This window comes from Bufo gargarizans, chromosome 4 (genome assembly GCF_014858855.1).
Source record: "Bufo gargarizans isolate SCDJY-AF-19 chromosome 4, ASM1485885v1, whole genome shotgun sequence".
Lineage (NCBI taxonomy): Eukaryota > Metazoa > Chordata > Amphibia > Anura > Bufonidae > Bufo > Bufo gargarizans.
In genome coordinates, this window is record NC_058083.1 from 194247021 (window position 1) to 194268968 (window position 21948).

At 40.6% G+C, this 21948-nt stretch overlaps 1 protein-coding gene across 2 annotated transcripts in view; it reads left to right on the top strand.

The window, feature by feature from the left end:
- ECEL1 (endothelin converting enzyme like 1) overlaps positions 1 to 21948 on the top strand; it is a 108246-nt gene that overhangs the window by 73122 nt on the left and 13176 nt on the right. For both annotated transcript variants that reach the window (XM_044291347.1, XM_044291348.1), the window contains 7 exons: positions 7628 to 7726; positions 8941 to 9015; positions 11432 to 11535; positions 13672 to 13730; positions 13876 to 13927; positions 15466 to 15533; positions 15828 to 15952. In XM_044291347.1, coding sequence (XP_044147282.1) covers positions 7628 to 7726; positions 8941 to 9015; positions 11432 to 11535; positions 13672 to 13730; positions 13876 to 13927; positions 15466 to 15533; positions 15828 to 15952 — 582 coding nt within the window. The remainder of the gene's footprint in view (positions 1 to 7627; positions 7727 to 8940; positions 9016 to 11431; positions 11536 to 13671; positions 13731 to 13875; positions 13928 to 15465; positions 15534 to 15827; positions 15953 to 21948) is intronic.

Sequence of the window (21948 nt, forward strand, 5' to 3'; positions counted from 1 at the left end):
GTTAAAGCCTAGTTTGAGTGGTAAAACATGTGACTTATGTAACAGATATAACATAGCATGATTGCAGCCATTCTGTGTGATGCTCCGTCTGCTACAAATTATGTCTGCATCTGTCAATCAATGAAATCCCTTCCATCCTCCGTAACCACCAAGTGAAATCTACTAATAGACATCAGTGTAGTGGTCATAGACAGTTCTACAAATAACCACCTGGGAGAGAACTGGAAGCAGAGCCTCCACCTTTGACGCCAAATGCAGAATATATATATATATATATATATATATATATATATATATATATATTTATATATGTACAGCCAGGTCCATAAATATTGGGACATCGACACAATTCTAACATTTTTGGCTCTATACACCACCACAATAGATTTAAAATGAAACGAACAAGATGTGCTTTAACTGCAGAACTGTCAGCTTTAATTTGAAGGTATTTACATCCAAATCAGGTGAACGGTGTAGGAATTACAACAGTTTGCATATGTGCCTCCCACTTGTTAAGGGACCAAAAGTAATGGAACAATTGGCTTCTCAGCTGTTCCATGGCCAGGTGTGTGTTATTCCCTTATTATCCCAATTACAATGAGCAGATAAAAGGTCCAGAGTTCATTTCAAGTGTGCTATTTGCATTTGGAATCTGTTGCTGTCAACTCTCAAGATGAGATCCAGAGCGGTCACTGTCAGTGAAGCAAGCCATCATTAGGCTGAAAAATCAAAACAAGCCCATTAGAGAGATAGCAAAAACATTAGGCTTGGCCAAAACAACTCACTGGAACATTCTTAAAAAGAAGGAATGCACCGGTGAGCTCAGCAACACCAAAAGACCGGGAAGACCACAGAAAACAACTGTGGTGGATGACCGAAGAATTCTTTCCCTGGTGCAGAAAACACCCTTCACAACAGTTGGCCAGATCAAGAACACTCTCCAGGAGGTAGGTGTATGTGTGTCAAATTCAACATCAAGAGAAGACTTCACCAGAGTGAATACAGAAGGTTCACCACAAGATGTAAACCATTGGTGAGCCTCAAAAACAGGAAGGCCAGATTAGAGTTTGCCAAACGACATCTAAAAAAGCCTTCACAGTTCTGGAACAACATCCTATGGACAGATGAGACCAAGATCAACTTGTACCAGAGTGATGGGAAGGGAAGAGTATGGAGGAGGAAAGGAACTGCTCATGATCCTAAGCATACCACCTCATCAGTGAAGCATGATGGTGGTAGTGTCAAGGCATGGACATGTATGGCTGCCAATGGAACTGGTCCTCTTGTATTTATTGATGATGTGACTGTTGACTAAAGCAGCAGGATGAATTCTGAAGTGTTTGGATGTAAATACCCTCAAATTAAAGCTGACAGTCTGCAGTTAAAGTACATCTTGTTAGTTTTATTTCAAATCCATTGTGGTGGTGTATAGAGCCAAAAATGTTAGAATTGAGTTGATGTCCCAATATTTATGGACCTGGCTGTATATATACAGCACAGACCAAAAGTTTGGACACACCTTCTCATTCAAAGAGTTTTCTTTATTTTCATGACTGAAAATTGTAGATTCACACTGAAGGCATCAAAACTATGAATTAACACATGTGGAATTATATACATAACAAAAAAGTGTGAAACAACTGAAAATATGTCATATTCTAGGTTCTTCAAAGTAGCCACCTTTTGCTTTGATTACTGCTTTGCACACTCTTGGCATTCTCTTGATGAGCTTCAAGAGGTAGTCACCTGAAATGGTTTTCACTTCACAGGTGTGCCCTGTCAGGTTTAATAAGTGGGATTTCTTGCCTTATAAATGGGGTTGGGACTATCAGTTGCATTGTGGAGAAGTCATGTGGATACACAGCTGATAGTCCTACTGAATAGACTGTTAGAATTTGTATTATGGCAAGAAAAAAGCAGCTAAGTAAAGAAAAACGAGTGGCCATCATTACTTTAAGAGATGAAGGTCAGTCAGTCCAAAAAATTGGGAAAACTTTGAAAGTGTCCCCAAGTGCAGTCACAAAAACCATCAAGCGCTACAAAGAAACTGGCTCACATGCGGACCGCCCCAGGGAAGGAAGACCAAGAGTCACCTCTGCTGCGGAGGATAAGTTCATCCGAGTCACCAGCCTCAGAAATCACAGGTTATCAGCAGCTCAGATTAGAGACCAAGTCAATGCCACACAGAGTTCTAGCAGCAGACACATCTCTAGAACAACTGTTAAGAGGAGACTTTGTGAATCAGGCCTTCATGGTAGAATATCTGCTAGGAAACCACTGCTAAGGACAGGCAACAAGCAGAAGAGACTTGTTTGGGCTAAAGAACACAAGGAGTGGACATTAGACCAGTGGAAATCTGTGCTTTGGTCTGATGAGTCCAAATTTGAGATCTTTGGTTCCAACCACCGTGTCTTTGTGCAACGCAGAAAAGGTGACCGGATGGACTCTACATGCCTGGTTCCCACCGTGAAGCATGTAGGAGGAGGTGTGATGGTGTGGGGGTGCTTTGCTGGTGACACTGTTGGGGATTTATAAAAAATTGAAGGCATACTGAACCAGCATGGCTACCACAGCATCTTGCAGCGGCATGCTATTCCATCCGGTTTGCGTTTAGTTGGACCATCATTTATTTTTCAACAGGACAATGACCCCAAACACACCTCCAGGCTGTGTAAGGGCTATTTGACCATGAAGGAGAGTGATGGGGTGCTGCGCCAGATGACCTGGCCTCCACAGTCACCGGACCTAAACCCAATCGAGATGGTTTGGGGTGAGCTGGACCGCAGAGTGAAGGCAAAAGGGCCAACAAGTGCTAAGCATCTCTGGGAACTCCTTCAAGACTGTTGGAAGACCATTTCAGGTGAATACCTCTTGAAGCTCATCAAGAGAATGCCAAGAGTGTGCAAAGCAGTAATCAAACAAAAGGTGGCTACTTTGAAGAACCTAGAATATGACATATTTTCAGATGTTTCACACTTTATTGTTATGCATATAATTCCCCATGTGTTAATTCATAGTTTTGATGCCTTCAGTGTGACTCTACAATTTTCATAGTCATGAAAATAAAGAAAACTCTTTGAATGAGAAGGTGTGTCCAAACTTTTGGTCTGTACTGTATATATATATATATATGTGAAAGTAGAGGGATGGCACTCAACACCTGAGGTGTATGGAAAAATAGTGTTTAATAAAGAATAGCTGATGTTAAAAATATATTAAATATAATGGCTGTATATGTACATAATTAGATAAATAAGTACATGATGGTAATCAAGATTAAAAGATAAAAAACACAAATATAAAAAATACAATAAAAAATATATGAGTGAAAAATATGAGGGTGGTTAAATGTCAATTCAATTAGATCCTGCTGGAAAAAAAGGATGAATCCTGCTGGAAAAAGAAACAGATAATCTGCTGAAAAAAAGTATTTTTCTTATATTGTAATGACCAGTGATATGGTGGCCAATATTATCCTGGTACAGTGTCAATGGTGTGGAATCCTGTTGGGAGAGAAAGATGCTCCTTCCTATAAAAGGTCTAATTCATATATCCCAAGATTTTGGGTTTAAAACTCAATCCAATTCTGGTATTGATTATTTATTTACAGATCCAGTGTTGGTGGGCTGTGGAATAGAGACTGCTTAGTAAGCAGGTACGTTACCCTCCTTGCGGCTGTTGATGCGCTGTTCAGCGGCTCCTGTCCGGGCGGCGATGTCCACGTGTGCCGTTCCCGCTCGCTGGTATCTCCGGCCGTTGGTTGCTATTAGGTGTCGTCACTTCCGGTGACGTCACCTGCGTTTCTCGGATCTCCCGCTCAGTGCTGATGGAGCTTGCCACGTGGAGGCTAATGGCGGGAAGTGGAGACGCTGTAGCTTTTTAGGAGGGAAGTGGATAGATAGCTCCGGAGCTCCTCTGTAGTTGTGGGATCCTTCTTATTCGTTGCTAGCTAGATGTCATAGGCTTACTCAATGCCCCATACGCGTTTCAGAGCTTCCTGCTCCTTCATCAGTGGGAATGAGTAGCCTATTTCTTTTTGGGAATATATATGCATCTGATTAGGTCCAATTTGTGGATATGGGTGTGGTTAAAGTTTTTTTCAGATATGGGAGTGGTCAACAGTTTGTTTAAAAAAAAAAAAAGAGGTTTTTCTTCTTCTTTCTTTCTTTCTTCTCTCTTCTTCTTTTCTTTGGATAATAAATCTTCAATGGAAGCAATGAGATGTATAATCCAATATAATGAGTGGACAATTAGTCGGGTACAAAAACGTATATAAAGATGGAATAAAATTTTGAAATTATATAATATAAAAATAGAAGATATATTTATATATATCAGTGCATGAAGGTTCAGATAAAAAATATGAATTAGATTAAATAAAAAAAAAATGAATGACCTTCATTTTATTATAATAGGTGGATGGTGCTATAGATGATTATATATCCGGTCATAACGCAGGAGAGTGGTTGCAGTCTATAATGTACAGTCTAGGAGTTGCGTTAGGCTGTTGTACTTTCTTGTCATATTTAGAAGGAAGTACTAACTAGAGGAATGTAATATTTGCATGATGGGAAGTGTTCTTTGCGTGATGGAAAGTGTTTATGGGGAGGGGCCCACCCGGGAGGAGGGGTCGGAGTGCTGGTAGACAGCCGGACTACGACCCCAATTTCCGAGGGGGCACCCCACCAATTGCAGAGTCTCCGTTCTTTTATAGAAAGCCAAAGATTTCCATTTCTGCATTGAGACCTTTAGGAATCATTGTATTGAATTCGAATATTTTTCTGGATTCGGACCTTGACATGGCGGCTATGTGGTTCCCGCCTCTCCATTGACGTGTAATTTTTTCTATGGCTACATAGATAAGTGATGATGGATCACAATTGTGGTGTTCTTTATAATGTTTGGAGACGGAATGTAGTTCGTAGCCCTTTTTTATATTCGAGATGTGTTCAGATATTCTTGTTTTGAGTAGTCTTTTAGTACGCCCAACGTATTGTTTGTGACAGGGGCATTGTAGAACATAGATGACATTATTGGAGTGGCAGGAGAGATGTTCTCAAATCTCATGTTTATATGTATTGATAGTTGAATGAACTGTTGTTGTTTTTTTAGGAAAATTTGTGATTTTGCAATTATTACATTTCCCGCACCTAAAGAAACCCTGTAGTGAAAGCCAGCTTTGATTTGGTTTGGTCGTGTTTCTTCTGATTGTTGGTGCTAGACGTAGGCCTAAATTGGGGGCTCTGGTATATGTAATCGGTGGTTTATCTGGTAGTAGTTGACCTATAATTTTGTCACTTAAGATATGGTGCCAGTGTTTATGAATGCTTGTCTCTAGTTTTTTGTAGTGAGCATTATATGGTAGAATTAATCGGGGTGTTTCTTCTTTTTTGGTCATGGTTGTGGTGATTTCGTTACTAATGTCAAAAAACTTTATTCTGTCCATTGATCTTACTTTGTCTAAAGATCTGTCTATTGCTGCCATCGGGTAGTCCTTTGCTAGGAATTGTTTCTTCAAATTATCTGCCTCTGTTTCAAATTGGCTTTCTAGTGTGCAATTTCTTTTTAAGCGTCTGAATTGGCTGGTCGGGATGTTTAGTAGCCAGCTAGGTAAATGGCAGCTAGAGTGTAAAATGAAGTTATTTTTCATCACTGGCTTCTGGTATGTGCTGCATAGTAGTTTATTTTCAGTTGTTTTGATTAATAGGTCTAGAAATTCTACTTGTGTTTGGCTTATATTAGCTGTCAATGTTATATTTCTATCGTTTGTGTTGATCTTCTCTAAGAATATATCTAAACTATCTCTTGTGTCGCTCCAGATAAAAAAGATGTCGTCTATATATCTCCGCCATAGTAAACACTTTCCATCACGCAAAGAACACTTCCCATCATGCAAATATTACATTCCTCTAGTTAGTACTTCCTTCTAAATATGACAAGAAAGTACAACAGCCTAACGCAACTCCTAGACTGTACATTATAGACTGCAACCACTCTCCTGCGTTATGACCGGATATATAATCATCTATAGCACCATCCACCTATTATAATAAAATGAAGGTCATTCATTTTTTTTTTATTTAATCTAATTCATATTTTTTATCTGAACCTTCATGCACTGATATATATAAATATATCTTCTATTTTTATATTATATAATTTCAAAATTTTATTCCATCTTTATATACGTTTTTGTACCCGACTAATTGTCCACTCATTATATTGGATTATACATCTCATTGCTTCCATTGAAGATTTATTATCCAAAGAAAAGAAGAAGAGAGAAGAAAGAAAGAAAGAAGAAGAAAAACCTCTTTTTTTTTTAAACAAACTGTTGACCACTCCCATATCTGAAAAAAACTTTAACCACACCCATATCCACTAATTGGACCTAATCAGATGCATATATATTCCCAAAAAGAAATAGGCTACTCATTCCCACTGATGAAGGAGCAGGAAGCTCTGAAACGCGTATGGGGCATTGAGTAAGCCTATGACATCTAGCTAGCAACGAATAAGAAGGATCCCACAACTACAGAGGAGCTCCGGAGCTATCTATCCACTTCCCTCCTAAAAAGCTACAGCGTCTCCACTTCCCGCCATTAGCCTCCACGTGGCAAGCTCCATCAGCACTGAGCGGGAGATCCGAGGAACGCAGGTGACGTCACCGGAAGTGACGACACCTAATAGCAACCAACGGCCGGAGATACCAGCGAGCGGGAACGGCACACGTGGACATCGCCGCCCGGACAGGAGCCGCTGAACAGCGCATCAACAGCCGCAAGGAGGGTAACGTACCTGCTTACTAAGCAGTCTCTATTCCACAGCCCACCAACACTGGATCTGTAAATAAATAATCAATACCAGAATTGGATTGAGTTTTAAACCCAAAATCTTGGGATATATGAATTAGACCTTTTATAGGAAGGAGCATCTTTCTCTCCCAACAGGATTCCACACCATTGACACTGTACCAGGATAATATTGGCCACCATATCACTGGTCATTACAATATAAGAAAAATACTTTTTTTCAGCAGATTATCTGTTTCTTTTTCCAGCAGGATTCATCCTTTTTTTCCAGCAGGATCTAATTGAATTGACATTTAACCACCCTCATATTTTTCACTCATATATTTTTTATTGTATTTTTTATATTTGTGTTTTTTATCTTTTAATCTTGATTACCATCATGTACTTATTTATCTAATTATGTACATATACAGCCATTATATTTAATATATTTTTAACATCAGCTATTCTTTATTAAACACTATTTTTCCATACACCTCAGGTGTTGAGTGCCATCCCTCTACTTTCACTTGTATTTCCTCACCACAAGCGTTGGGTACGCCTTGTTTGGATAGAGCACCTACTCCATCCTTTTGTCAATAGAGAGCCGCCTCAATCTTACCCTTTATATATATATATATATCTATATATATATACAGTAGAAGGTGTCTCCCAATCCTAGGCTAAGTTCTACTGTATCAACAGTAGAAAATATGAAACGATAATCCTTTACTATTTCCTGACTTTAATTTCCCCCTTATAATGTTCCACCTTTTCAAACTTGCAGTTTAAGCTTTTCTACAGCTTTTTAAGTAGCTTTTAATTTCTCTGTGCAGGTACAACAACTTGTTGAAGACATTAAATATATACTAGACAACCGACTGGATGAGTTAGATTGGATGGACAAGGAGACCAAAGAAGCTGCAAGGACCAAGGTAACTTTAAAAAAAAAAAACATATGCAGTATTATATAGTATTGGGATATGCACAAATCTGTCTTCTATATCTAGGCTACTGTCACACGGCAGTATTTTGGTCAGTATTTTATTTTAATATATGTAAGGCTACTTTCACACTTGCGGAAGCAGGGTCCAACAGGCTGTTCCGGCGGGGGAAGAGCCTGCTGGATCCGTGCCAATCCTAGCCCACCATGCCGAAGAAAGTCCACTCTGGCCCCAATGGGGACGGGCCGGAGGTCCTGCCGCAGCTCGTCAAACAAGCCGAGAGGTGGTCGGACAAAAAAATGAAGCGTTCCACCGCCGGAACAGCCTGCCGATCCCTGCTGCAGCGAGTGTGAAAGTAGCCTAAGCCAAAATCAGGATTACAGCATAGAGAAAAGTTGTCATGGAAAGAGGTAGCTTAAGAGCCACTACAAATATGGAGGAAAACATACTGACCAAAATAATGGTATGTGAAGGAAGTGGCATTAGAGTATATTGAGATGTTGCAATTGAGATGTGTAGTCCATTTTTTCCACAGACCCATTAATTTGAATGAATGAGTCTTGCAAGAAAAAGCAGAGAAAGATAGAATATGCTGCAATTTTTTTTACATGGAATCAGTGGCGTACATAGAGAAGTAAGTACATAGAGAAGTAAGGGCCCCATAGCAAGGATAAAACCAGGCCCGCCACACTGGACAGAAGGGTTTCTGCCTAAACCCTTTTCAATGACCCTTGGGCCATTTGATATAAGTTGTTCCTTTAGAGCAGGCATTCTCAACCTGCGGCCCTCCATTTGTTGCTAAACTAAATCTCCCATCATTCCCTGACAGCCTACAGCTATCATCCTACAGAAGGGCATTGTGGGAGTTTTAGTTTTACAACAGCTGGAGGGCCGCAGGTTGAGCATCCCTGCTTTAGAGAGTAGAGTCCTTACTAAGTTTTCACCTCCAGTAGAAGAGAAGATAATCCCAACTAAGATTGGGCCCCCTCTTACCCTGTGCCCAATAGCAGTCGCATGGTCTGCCACTATGGTAGTTACACCCCTGCATGGAATGATGGTCTGTGCGGGAAATTGCTGATGTGAAGATACCCATTCAGTTGAATAGGCTGGTATTCAGTCTGGGTGCCGTCCATACCAAGCTTGGACAAGCTTGGGTTTTTCTACAATGTATTATTGTAGGTAACAGCAATAATTTTACCTTTCAGCTGAAGCAGATGATGGTGATGATTGGATATCCTGATTCCCTGCTCAAACCAGAAGTAATAGACAAAGAATATGAAGTAAGTCTCATTCTCTAATTCACAGGACTTTCATGGCACCACTTAAGCCGTTTTCACACAGCCACATGTCGTCTGTGAAACACACTCCATTTTTTAACAGTTTTTGTAGTATTTGTAGGTGAACACACTAATAACATAGATACACACATCGACAAAATGGTTGGTGCCCTTCCGTTAAAGAAAGAAAAACCCACAATGGTCACTAAAATAACCTGAAACTGTCAAAAGTAATAATACATGAAAACTTACTGAAAATCAGCTAATGAAAATTACTTTTGAATTTTGGTTCAACAGAATAATTCATAAAACAAACTAATGAAAGCGGACAAAAATGATGGAACCCTTAATTTAATAATTTACACAATATTTTGAGACAAATACTCCAATCAAGTGATTGCTGTAACTGTCAAAGAGACTTCTGCACTTGTCCACAGATCTTTTGGCCCAATCCTCATAAGCAAACTGTTTCAGCTCTCTCATGTTTGAAGGGTGCCTTCTCCAGACTGCATGTTTCAGCTCCTTCCATGGATGTTCAATAGGATTTAGATCAGAACTCATAGAAGGCCACATCAGAATAGTCCAATGCTTTGCTCTTAACCATTCTTGGATGTTTTTACCTGTGTGTCTTGGGTCAATTTCCTGTTGAAGGACGCATGACCTTCGACCGAGACCAAGCTTTCTGACACTGGGCAGCACATTTCACCCCAGAATGCCTTGATAGACTTGAGATTTCATTGTACCATGCACAGATTTAAGACGCAAAACATAACCGAACCTCATCCATGTTTCACAGTAAGGCCTCATGCTCACGGCCGTTGCTGTATTGTGGCCCGCATACACCCATTCGGGAGATGCTGTGCCGAACGGCAGCACGGATCGGAAGCCCACAGAAGCACTACGGAGTGCTTCCGTGGTGTTTCTGTCCGTGCCTCCGCACTGCAAAAAAATAGAACATGTTCTATTTTTTACGGTGCGGACGGATCAGGGACCCACTCAAGTTGAATAGGTCTGTATCTGTCCCAGCCGCCGCACGGATGTTGCCCATGCATTGGGGACCGCAAATTGTGGTCCCCAATGCGCGGAACGGCCGCACAACTGCCTTGTGCATGAGGCCTAATGTTCTTTTGATAGATGTCACTTGCAAAAAAGCTCCAGTTTTGTCTCATCTCTCCAAAGGTCATTCTCTCAGAAGTGTTGTGGCTTGTCAATATGCATTTTGACCAACTCCAGTCTTGCTTTTTTATGATTTGCTTTAAACAGTGGTTTCCACCTTGGTTGTCTTCCATTAAGTCCTCTTTTGCTAAGACAGCGACAGATGGTGTGATCTGACACTGATGTACCTTGACCTTGGCGTTCAACTCTAATTTCTTTGGAAGTTGTTCTGGACTCTTTAGTTACCATTTATATTATTCATCTCTTCATTTTGTCATCATTTTTCTTCTTGTCGCTATGTCTAGTGAGGTTAGCTATAGTCCTGTAGACCTTAAACGTCAGAATAATACAGTATGTGCAACTGTAGTGACAAAAACATCAAGCTCTTTAGAGATAGTCTTATAACCTTTACCTTTAACACGTTTTCTTAGCTTTCTTTGGTTCATGTTCAGTATGGTACCCACCATGATACCAAACAGCACAGTGACTACTTTTCACCCTTTCAATAGTCATACGGACTGATTACAAAGTTGAAAGACACATGTGATGCTAACAGGACACACCTTAGTTTAACATGTCCCTGTGGTCTAATTATTTTCAATCTTTTCTAGCAGTACCATCATTTTTGTCCAGGCTGGTTTCATTAATTTGTCGTTTTGTTTTTAATTATTCTGTTGAACCACAATTTAAAAGCAATGAACGATTTTCATAAGCTGATTTTCAGTAATTTATTTATTTATTACTTTTGTCAGTTCCAGGTTATTTCACTGATCATTGTGGGTTTTTCTTTCTTTAACAGAAGGGTCCCAACAATTTTGTCCACATGTGTATATTGGATCTAAACAAGAGTTAATGAGTTTTCTACTTATCATGAATTCTGAATATTTGATGAACAGGATATCAAAATTACCTGATGACTCACTGGATAAAAGACTAGTGAGCAATCTAGTGTTGGAAAGTTACATTAAATCTATGCTGTGATTTCTCTCATTAATGAAAACAGGTACCACCAAGGACATATACTTTATTTCCCACCTACATGAAGACAAATGCTTCATATCTTTCATTTCTCATGCAGAATGTGTAATATCCTACTAACCATGTCTCATATATACTTTACTTCTATATCTGTTCTTCTCATTCCTGTCTAGTTTGTTCAGCTCCATACACTATCTGTTGTTTCTTCTCTTTCAGCCTATGGCTTGTGCTGCCATTATTTTAATTTCCAAATCTCTAATTTTCTGTCTTTTCTCCCACCTCTTAGTTTGAGGTTCATGAGAAGACCTATTTCAAGAACATTCTAAACAGTGTTAGGTTCAGCATCAAACAGTCAGTAAAGAGGATCCGTCAGGAAGTGGACAAGTCGGCGTGCGTATAACCTTTGTTATTTCATAGAAAAGTCACTTTGACATGGTCAATGCATTTGCCAATGAAGAAGTACAAAGGCAGCTAATTTCAAAGAAAAATCACATGCACTTCTTCTCATAGGTCCAAATGATCTACAACTGAAAATTATTTTCATGCAAAAATATTTTTGTGAGACTGTTACAAGATATTGACAATTGAAAAAAATATGTATTTATCAGAGCAATTACTGTGTATTGATCTAGTAGAGTGGGGAGTTAAATTAGGCTGATGGGAAAGTTGATAAATTTATATTCAATGGTCCCTCAAGTTACAATATTAATTGCTTCCATGACGACCATTATAAATTGAATCCATTGTAACTTGATTCCAGAATTTTATGGAAAAATAGTAATTGGTTCCATCCCCGGATAAAAGGAAATAAAAATGAAATAAAAATTTGCAGATCACCATGACAGATAAAATAGGTCCTTACATACACCAATCTAGAATAGCTGCTGGAAGCTGTAAACCACTTTCTATGATGAGGACAGGAATTTTTTTAGGGTCCTGTATAATACACGGTGTACCATAAAAATAAAATAACATGGAACCATCCTGACATCTAAAGGAGCAGCTCATCCTACCACAGACAAAGGGCAGAGCAGAACATGTAAAGAGGAGCTACTAGACAACCAATACAGGTGTTTTACCAGAGAAATTGCCATGTTTAGTGGTTGGATCGAAGTCTGAGGCATCGTTTGTTAAGTCAGGTTTCATAAAATGGCCCAGGGAAAAAGTTGAAAATATTGTATCCTGAGGTCACTGTATCTTGAGGAATCACTGTATATGTAATCTACATTTAATCAACCCAAAAGATCACTTTAGGTTTTTACAATGTAGCTGGCAAAGGTGATCACTGCAGCACCAGCTTCTGAAGTCCTTATCAATCAGCAGCTATTGATCAAGAAAGTGTTACAGTGTATTAAGCAAAATAATTCTGCTGTTGTGGCCTCTACAGAATAGATGTCTTGTTACATGAGTGAGCTGCTCATTGTAGTAGCTGATCTTGCTACTACATGGGGTCCAAAGCAAGCAAATCCCCTCTACAACATAGTATGGTTAAAAAAGACACAAGTCCACCCAGTTCAACCAAAGAATGGTGAATTTAGGAAATTAGAGTGAGAACCAGAATTCTCCACGTGTGCATAAGCATGTTATTTAATATTAAGAGTTCGTCTAAGTCTTTTCTAAAATAGTCAACTTCCTGCTGTGACCACCTCCTGAGGTAGACTATTCCACAGATTCACAGTTCTTGAAGAAGTCGTGTTGCCTCTGGAGACTGAACTTTTTCTTCTCCTGACAGAGGCAGTGCCCCCTGTCCTTTGAGGAGTTTTATATGGAGCAGCTTTTCACCATGTTTTTTGTATGGGCCTTTTTATATATTTACATACTGTAGTTTAGTTATGTACCCTCTTGGATACTCCTTCTCAAGACTAAATAAATCAAATTATTTCAATCTTTAACTAAGACCCTCTATGCTTTTATCAGTTTAGTTGCTTTCCTTTATACTGTTTCCAGCTAAAACATAATACTGGAAGAGGTTATTTTTTTGTAACAGCCCATTTAAAGCTTTAACCAATACAGTTTCTTTTTGACAGACCTATTCCAGTCTACTGGGGCTGGGTTTTCATCTCATAAAACCAAGTCATTGGCATATTTAGAAAAAACAAACAAGGCAGACTGAAACCAGTGGCTGACAAATCCATTGTACTACACACTATTGTTCACTAAAAGTTGTCCTTGTATATTTTTTATTTGTGAATTCAAATTTTTTATTTTTTTATTTGTGAGTTCTCAGTTTATAAAATAATTTCATTATTTACAAGAAGAAAATGTCCCCAAAATATCCATAACATATTGCAGATTTGTGCAGTTTTATTATAGCATATTATGATTTTTCCAAAGCCAAAGCAACTAACTCCACAGCAAAACCTTGTGAACACAGTCTTATGCTTGGCTAACAAATTAATAGACAAACTAGCTAACAAATTGATTACGTTTCTGTGCAATTCTCCTTATAATGAATCATTTAAGTTCTAGGCACCAACTATATCAGCTTAATTAGGTATATTAATTTAAACCTAATTTTCTTAACAGGTGGCTGCTCCCTCCACAGGCCCTTAATGCCTACTATCTCCCTAACAAGAACCAAATGGGTGAGTAGTGAAGGGTGCCATCTGCTGTTTTATATTGGGATTTCCATAAAAAGTACTATACTGTGCAGTTTGTGTCTACAGTACATATTCATTTAACTACCTTTAGCATTGTGGGTATAAATGATCCCATCTTTGTTATTCACAGTGTTTCCTGCTGGTATCCTGCAACCTACACTCTATGATCCAGATTTTCCCCAGTAAGTTTTAGATAAATCAGTTGAATGTCCATGATATTTGTGTTGCATTATCAGAAGCAATAGCCTACACAATTATAAATGTTAAAGTGGATCTTACCTTTCAAACACCCTTTTCCATATCCCCACTTATGGCTGTAATATTGGGTTCCCTTATCAAGACTCTTTTTTTTAGCTACAGCGAAGAAAGGTGACTCCTGCTCTTTCAGACATGTATATGTCAGACACCCATTTACTTTGTGATTCTGCAGAGAGCTAGTGCAGAGGATGGGAGTCTTAGTGGCCCTGATGAGATATTATGTCACTGTGTACTCAGGCCATAATTTAAAGACTAAAAGTCTCTCTTTACTAAATTGTAGTACATCCAGCAGTAGTAAGGACAAAGTGCAATTTCTATCTTCAGATGATGAGGTATGGGGGTTGGTAAAGTGGCAGTTAATGGGTCCTCTGATGTACTGTCTTGCTGATGACTCTCTTAAGCTTGTGTCTAATAGCTAGAAGCTCTTACTTGTGGATATAGATGTCTACTGTGAAGTGGAGGCTTTAAGTTGGTCTGGCCTGGATGTTATCTAGGTGAAGGATGTCTGAGCCAAAGTCCCTCACTTGCAGCAGGGTCTGTTAAGCTGTGACCTGCTGGTCACTCTGCTGACTATAAATGCTGTAACTTTTCTACTGTCTGGAGTTTTGACATTCTAGCAGTCTCTCTGGAAAAGTGGTCTCCCAGGAGAATTGGATTTCCTGCTACTCCCTAAGACCCTTGGAGTACAAGCTCTAACATATGCTTCCGTACTCCTTACTGTCCTAGCCAAGACTCCCCTCCTGGCAGGAAGTAGGTCCTGCTCACTTCTACCAAGAGAGGAGGATTAGGATGGTTAGTCATATTCCTAATGTGAACCAATGCCAGCTATACCCCATCTATTGATGTACAGTGTAAACAGGAACATTGCAAACACATAACAAACTAAACGAATTTAAGGTACACCCAGGTCTTGGGTACTGCAATTTCCCCCACTAATATTAGTTACCGGGGTTCCCTGCAATCAGGAATTCTCTGGGAGGCCTGCTTATTGAAAAGTGGTTGTGCAAAGAATCCCAGTAGTTTCTAAATAAAATCAACCTGAAACCAACTGCAGCCTTGTCCTAGTTTGTCAAAAGAACTCGTCCAAATATAATGATATTTTTGTTAGATAATGCTACTTCTGAAATCTCTATTTCCAATGTCTAAATGGTTCATAGACATGATTTTAGATTCTGCTTTATAATCCTGCAGATTTCAGTGGTATCTGCCAACAATCAAAAGTATTTGTAGCTTAGCGAACTGGAGAGGACTGTCTTTCATGAGTTGAACATGTTTGTCAATGGAGAGAGTCAGGAGTAAATAATTTGACTAATTTATTCTGAATGTATGGCTATCATAAGAAAAAAGACTGTTCTAAGGAAATCAAAATGCTGAGCTTTGTAGATATCTAGTGTATTGTATCTAGTTGTTAGGATTGTGGAATTTAATGTCTGCATTATGTCACATATTTCTACATTTACAGATCTTTAAACTATGGCGGCATAGGCACCATCATCGGGCATGAGCTGACACATGGATATGATGACTGGGGTAAATTTTTAATTTTCTACAAGAAGCATATATTATTGGTAATAATCAGTATTGCACTGTGGCGCATAAGCTTTTCAATATCATACCTATGACATTTTCCAAACATAGCATGGTGATGGCATAATGTGTTTGGTAATACTAAATTCTAGGTCCTACAATGTACTATATTATTAAGATCATTTGTCTGCTTAAAGCTGAACATGTTCTAAAATGTAAGGTGTCAATTTAATACTCCAGTTTTTTTATTTGATTAATTTTTTTTACGTACTGAGGCTCTTTTTCTTAAAATTGTAGGGGGTCAATATGACTCATTTGGAAATCTCATCCACTGGTGGACTGAGGAATCCTACAGCAAATTCCTAAAGAAAGCAGAATGCATTGTAGATCTATACGAAAACTTTACTGTGTACAACCAGCGGGTAAGAAAACAAGGCTTCAATGTAAGCAAAGTATATTAGAAAGTCACATAGACTTTCATTATACAACGATTAAACTTTATTAAAATTAACAAAGCCCTCACTTACTGACTACTTAGGAGAACAAAGATTCCAATCATAGTATCTGTACTTTTTTGTTTTACAATCGTTTTACATTTACTATATACATTCTTTTAATTCTCTCAGATGCAGAAAACATGAGGAGATTCACCATTACACCATTACCTTGAAAAATGTATTAGTCCAGTTAGCAGTCCTATATAATTAGATTTTGTGTATTTGCTACAGTCGAAACTGCAGACACAGAAGGTACAGAAGGTATGGAAGCCACTGGTTGCTAGTCTCTGTGCACTCCTCTACTACAATACAGAATGCAGTTTTGAAAAGAGTACACTTTATAACATGTACAGTGAAACAAGTCAACAAGACATTTAGCTTGATCCAGTATCGGACAGGGATTTCTCAAAAATGTTAACCAAGGCAAAAAGAATGTGTAAATGAAAGAAAAAAGCCACTCACCTACTCAATAGTGCTCCATTCCAGTGTCAGGGCTTCCACCTCATCTCATTCCAGTCTCCTTGTGGATTGTAATTGGGACATCCTGGCCTCAGCATTGGCATGTCCCTGACACGTCACTGTTACGGCCAGTGAATGACTGCAGTGGTGTACTGTCATGAATATAGGGGAGGGGAGGGACACATAACTAGGCCTCAAGGCTAGAGAGAAGGAAAAGGTCACCTCCTAGGAAGCCACTAAACCTGGCCCTGACTCCTGTCAGTATGTATAGACCCTGAAGGTGGGAAAATACATACGCCAGAACCTAGACCCTAGGAGCCCTGAAATTCCCTAGGTAGTGGCATGAGTGATCTTCCACCTCAACGCCTATAGATGAAGTCTGTGGTTTCCTGACCCCTTGGCTAGTGAGCTGTACAGGTGTGCATGAGTACTCTGCCTTGGTTTTGCTTCTTGGGCGCAGCCCATAATCGTCTTTACTTACACTGAACGGTACCTCCTCGCACGCCTTGTTTCCTTCCTGAGGTCAGCTCCATGTTGGGAGCTTTGGCTGGGAGTGTGGACAAACGGCTTAACTCCTTAAGGAGTGGGCTCATTTTCACCTTAAGGACCAGGCCATTTTTTGCAAATCTGACCAGTGTCACTTTATGTGGTGATAACTTTAAAATACTTTGACTTATCCAGGCCATTCTGAGATTGCTTTTACGTCACATATTGTACTTCATGACACTGGTAAAATGGAGTTAAAACAAAAACATTTTTATTTATAAAAAAAATAGAAAATTTACCAAAAATGTATCTACTTCTATAATACATACCGTATTTTTCGCCAAAATGGGGGAGAAATGCCCCTGCGTCTTATGCGGCGAAAGCTTGCAGTTTTACATCGCAAGCTGCGATGTAGGAGTGAGCGGGGACTCGGGGAGGGACTGGGAGGAGGATCTGGGGGCTGGCAATAGCGGCGGGGCGGTGCAGTCAGTGTAGTATAGCCCCGCCGCTCCGGTATACTAATATAAGATGTCATATTCAATTAGTAGTTATTAAATATGCCCCCTCACTCCTATTACTACCTTACATCCTAATCGCTTCTGTAGAATTCAGGCAGGCCGGGCGGGCGGCAGCGTAACTCGTGTCACATGCCTGCGCCGCCTACTTTATGAATGAAGCAGGCGGCGCAGGCAAGTGACGTCAGTGAGAGACGCGCCGTCCAGCCTGCCTGCCTGAATTCTACAGAAGCGATTAGGATTGGATGGCACTGTTATGGGCTGGGGGGGTCTGTGGATGGCACATATATGACAGTGCCACCCACAGATCCCCCCTCTAACAGTGCCATCCACAGATCCCCCCAGCCCATAACAGTGCGATCCACAAATCCCCCCCTGTAAAAGTGCCATCCACAGATCCCCCCCTGTAAAAGTGCCATCCACAGATCCCCCCTGTAACAGTGCCATCCACAGATCCCCCCCTGTAACAGTGCCAGCCACAGATCCCCCCTATAACAGTGCCAGCCACAGATCCCCCTGTAACAGTGCAAGCCACAGATCCCCCCCTGTAACAGTGCCAGCCACAGATCCCCCCTGTAACAGTGCCAGCCACAGATCCCCCCTGTAACAGTGCCAGCCTCAGATCCCCCCTGTAACAGTGCCAGCCACAGATCCCCCTGTAACAGTGCCAGCCACAGATCCCCCTGTAACAGTGCCAGCCACAGATCCCCCTGTAACAGTGCAAGCCACAGATCCCCCTGTAACAGTGCAAGCCACAGATTCCCCCATAACAGTGTCCGTCACAGATCCCCCCACCCCCCATAACAGTGTCCATCATCCACAGATCCACCCCATAACAGTGTCCGTCATCCACAGATGCCCCCTATAACAGTGTCTGTCATTCACAGATCCCCCCAATAACAGTGTCTGTCATCCACAGATCCCCCCATAACAGTGTCTGTCATCCACAGATCCCCCATAACAGTGTCAGTCACCCACAGATCCCCCCATAACAGTGTCCGTCATCCACAGATCCCCCCCCATAACAGTGTCCGTCATCCACAGATCCTCCATAACAGTGTCCGTCATCCACAGATCCCCCATAACAGTGTCCGTCATCCACAGATCCCCCCATAACAGTGTCCATCATCCACAGATCCCCCCATAACAGTGTCCGTCATCCACAGATCCCCCCCATAACAGTGTCCGTCATCCACAGATCCCCCCCATAACAGTGTCCGTCATCCACAGATCCCCCCCATAACAGTGTCCGTCATCCACAGATCCCCCCCATAACAGTGTCCGTCATCCACAGATCCCCCCATAACAGTGTCCGTCATCCACAGATCCCCCCATAACAGTGTTAGTCATCCACAGATCCCCAGTAATAGTGCCATCCACAGACCACCATTAGTTCCAAACCCACCAAACACACAGCAGACCTTTTGGTTCAAAATATTTTTTTTCTTATTTTCCTCCCCAAAAACCTAGGTGCGTCTTATAGGCCGGTGCGTCTTATAGGGCGAAAAATACAGTAGTAATACCTACAAAAATAGTTATTACTTTACATTCCCCATATGTATACTTCATGCTTGGATCATTTTGGGAATGTCATTTAATTTTTTGGGGACGTTAGAAGGTTTGGAAGTTTAGAAGCAAATCTTGAAATTTTTCAAAAATTTTCAAAAAACAACTTTTTTAAGGACCAGTTCAGGTCTGAAGTCACTTTGTGAGGCTTACATAATAAAAACCACCCAAAAACGACCCCATTCTAGAAACTACACCCCTCAAGGTATGCAAAACTAATTTTACAAACGTCATTAACCCTTTAGGTGTTCCACAAGAGTTAATGGCAAATGGAGATAAAATTTCAGAATTTCGATTTTTTTGGGCACATTTTCCATTTTAATCCATTTTTTTCCAGTAACAAAGTAAGGGTTAACAGCCAAATAAAACTCAATATTTATTGCCTGGATTCTGTAGTTTGTAGAAACACCCCATGTGTTGCCGTAAACTACTGTACGGGCACACGGTAGGTCGTAGAGGGAAAGGTTCTACTCTAGGGGTGCATCAGGGATTCTTCAAATGGGACATGTGCCCAAAAAAAAGGCCATCAAAATCTGCCTTCCAGAAACCATACAGCGTTCCTTTCATTCTGCTCCCTGCCGTTTAGTCATACAGCAGTTTAAAACCACATATGGGGTGTTTCTGTAAACTGCAGAATCAGGGTAATAAATATTAAGCTTTGTTTGGCTGTTAACCCTTGCTTTGTTACTGGAAAAAACTGTTTAAAATGGAAAATTTGCTAAAAAAAATTGCTGTTTTGGATCCGTTTTTTTTTTTTTTTTTTTGACCGTGTTCATCTGAGGGGTTAGGCCATGGTATGAATTTTTATAGAGCAGATTCTTACGGACGCGGCGATACCTAATATGTCTACTTTTTTTAATCTATTTAGGTTTTACAATATATTATCCTTTTATAAACAAAAAAGAAACATTTTAGTATCTCCATAGTCTAAGAGTCAGTTTTTTTTTAGTTTTTAGCTGATTATCTTAGGTAGGGGCTCATTTTTTGCGGGATTAGAGGACGGTTTTATTGACACTATTTTGGGGGGCATATGACTATTTTATTTTATTTTTTTGATAGTGTTCATCTGAGCAGATTCTTATAGACGCAGTGATACCTAATTTTTATTTTATTTTAGTTTTACAAAATAATATTTTTGAAATTTTTGTTGGTTTTGTTTTAGTGTCTCAAGTCTGAGAACCATAGTTTTTTTCCGATTGTCAGTGGCTAAATGGAATTAAAATTGGGGAAGGGGATTATAAATTTAGTACTCCATGGAAGTGTGATACTCCCTGAAGCAACCGTCAATGCAGAGGCCCGGATGATTGGGGCACGTGTCACACTAAGTGGTGGTGTCCTTCCGTATCCCTCTCCTATGACACACTCTGCACTTTTTTTTGGGACCGTCCCTTCTGTCCAGTATAGGGGACCACACCTGGAAAGTGTTGGCCAGGGAGGATCCGGGCGCCTCCAGTACCCGAAGTACTCCAGCCTGCTCTATCCCAGTCAGAAAAGATCAGGGCCTTGAGGACTGCCTCATAGAACTGCAGGAATTTCCCTGTGTTTCCAGCGTTCTGGGACAGCACAAAAGAGTTGTACAAGGCAACCTGTAGATCGCAACTTTTTTGTACCATGCCCGGGTTTTGTGCATGGCATTATATGGCTTGAGGACTTGATCAGAGAGATCAACTCTATTGTCGACGATACAATCGGGCTTGAGCACCATTGCCGCGGTACCTCGCACAGGGGCAGAAGTGATGCCGTTACCGTGAATTGTGGACAGTACAAGGACATCCCTCTTGTCCTTATATCTGACCAGCAACAGGTTTCCACTGGTAAGGGCACGGGTCTCACCCCTGGGGATAGGTACCTGGAGGGGGTGGGTAGGGAGGCCGCGTTGATTTTTCTGCACGGTCCCACAAGCCAACGTGGATCTGGCAGCGAGGGACTGGAACAAGGGGATACTAGTATAAAAGTTCACCAGAGACTTGAATAGCCCGGAAGTGCAGCAAACTGCAGGCCTGAATTGTGCGTCGGTGATCGGAAATACATAGGGCGTACAGGTACGCTCTGTGTCCTTAAGTACCAGGACATCAGGGCGTACCTGCATGCCCTGTGTCCATAACAGGTTAATAAGGGTGGAGGAAATTGTGCTGTATGCCAGTGTGGGAGCTGGCAGGATCCCTGTGCGGAGATATCTGGAACTATCTCGAGCTTGAGGCTGCCCTTCGTCTGTGTACACGTCTCTCTATAGCCTGACTGACTTTGATTGCATCTTCTGTGACCGCAATGTACTCTGTTGTGATAGATATGATTGCCAGGCGATAATAACTTGTCTTGGAGTTGTCTGATTGTCTCCCCTGGGCCCTGAGTATACTGACATATCCCTTGGGACTATTCCACCATCAGGAGTGTATAAAATTCTACAGTACTTTGGGACTTTTATATAATAATGTTATTTGAAGCATTGCGCTACTAATCATTTGTGATCAACTTAATATGGTACACTCATACCTTATAAACTGTGTTATCGGTTTATAATAGCATATTTATTGAGTTATTGATATATTCAGTTATTTAAAAAAAAACGGTATTATGCCACAGAAGGCACATAATAGGAAATCCCTGAGGATGGCCTCTCCTAAAGTGGCGGGAGGGAATAGCGCAATAACAAAGATGAACACATTTTTTAAATCCCCCCCCCCCCCCCAACTTAAAACCAGGATGGCGCAGAAGGGGAACAAAGATATAAAGATTGATAGTGGAGACTCACAGACAGTAGAGAACTCCTGGAAAAGGGGGAGGAGACTAAGAAAAATTAGAGGATGGAGTATAGGATTGACTTGATTGACAAGCAATTAATGGACATTTTAGATGCAGTACATCAGTTCAATCAATTCCTAGGAGATCTGACAG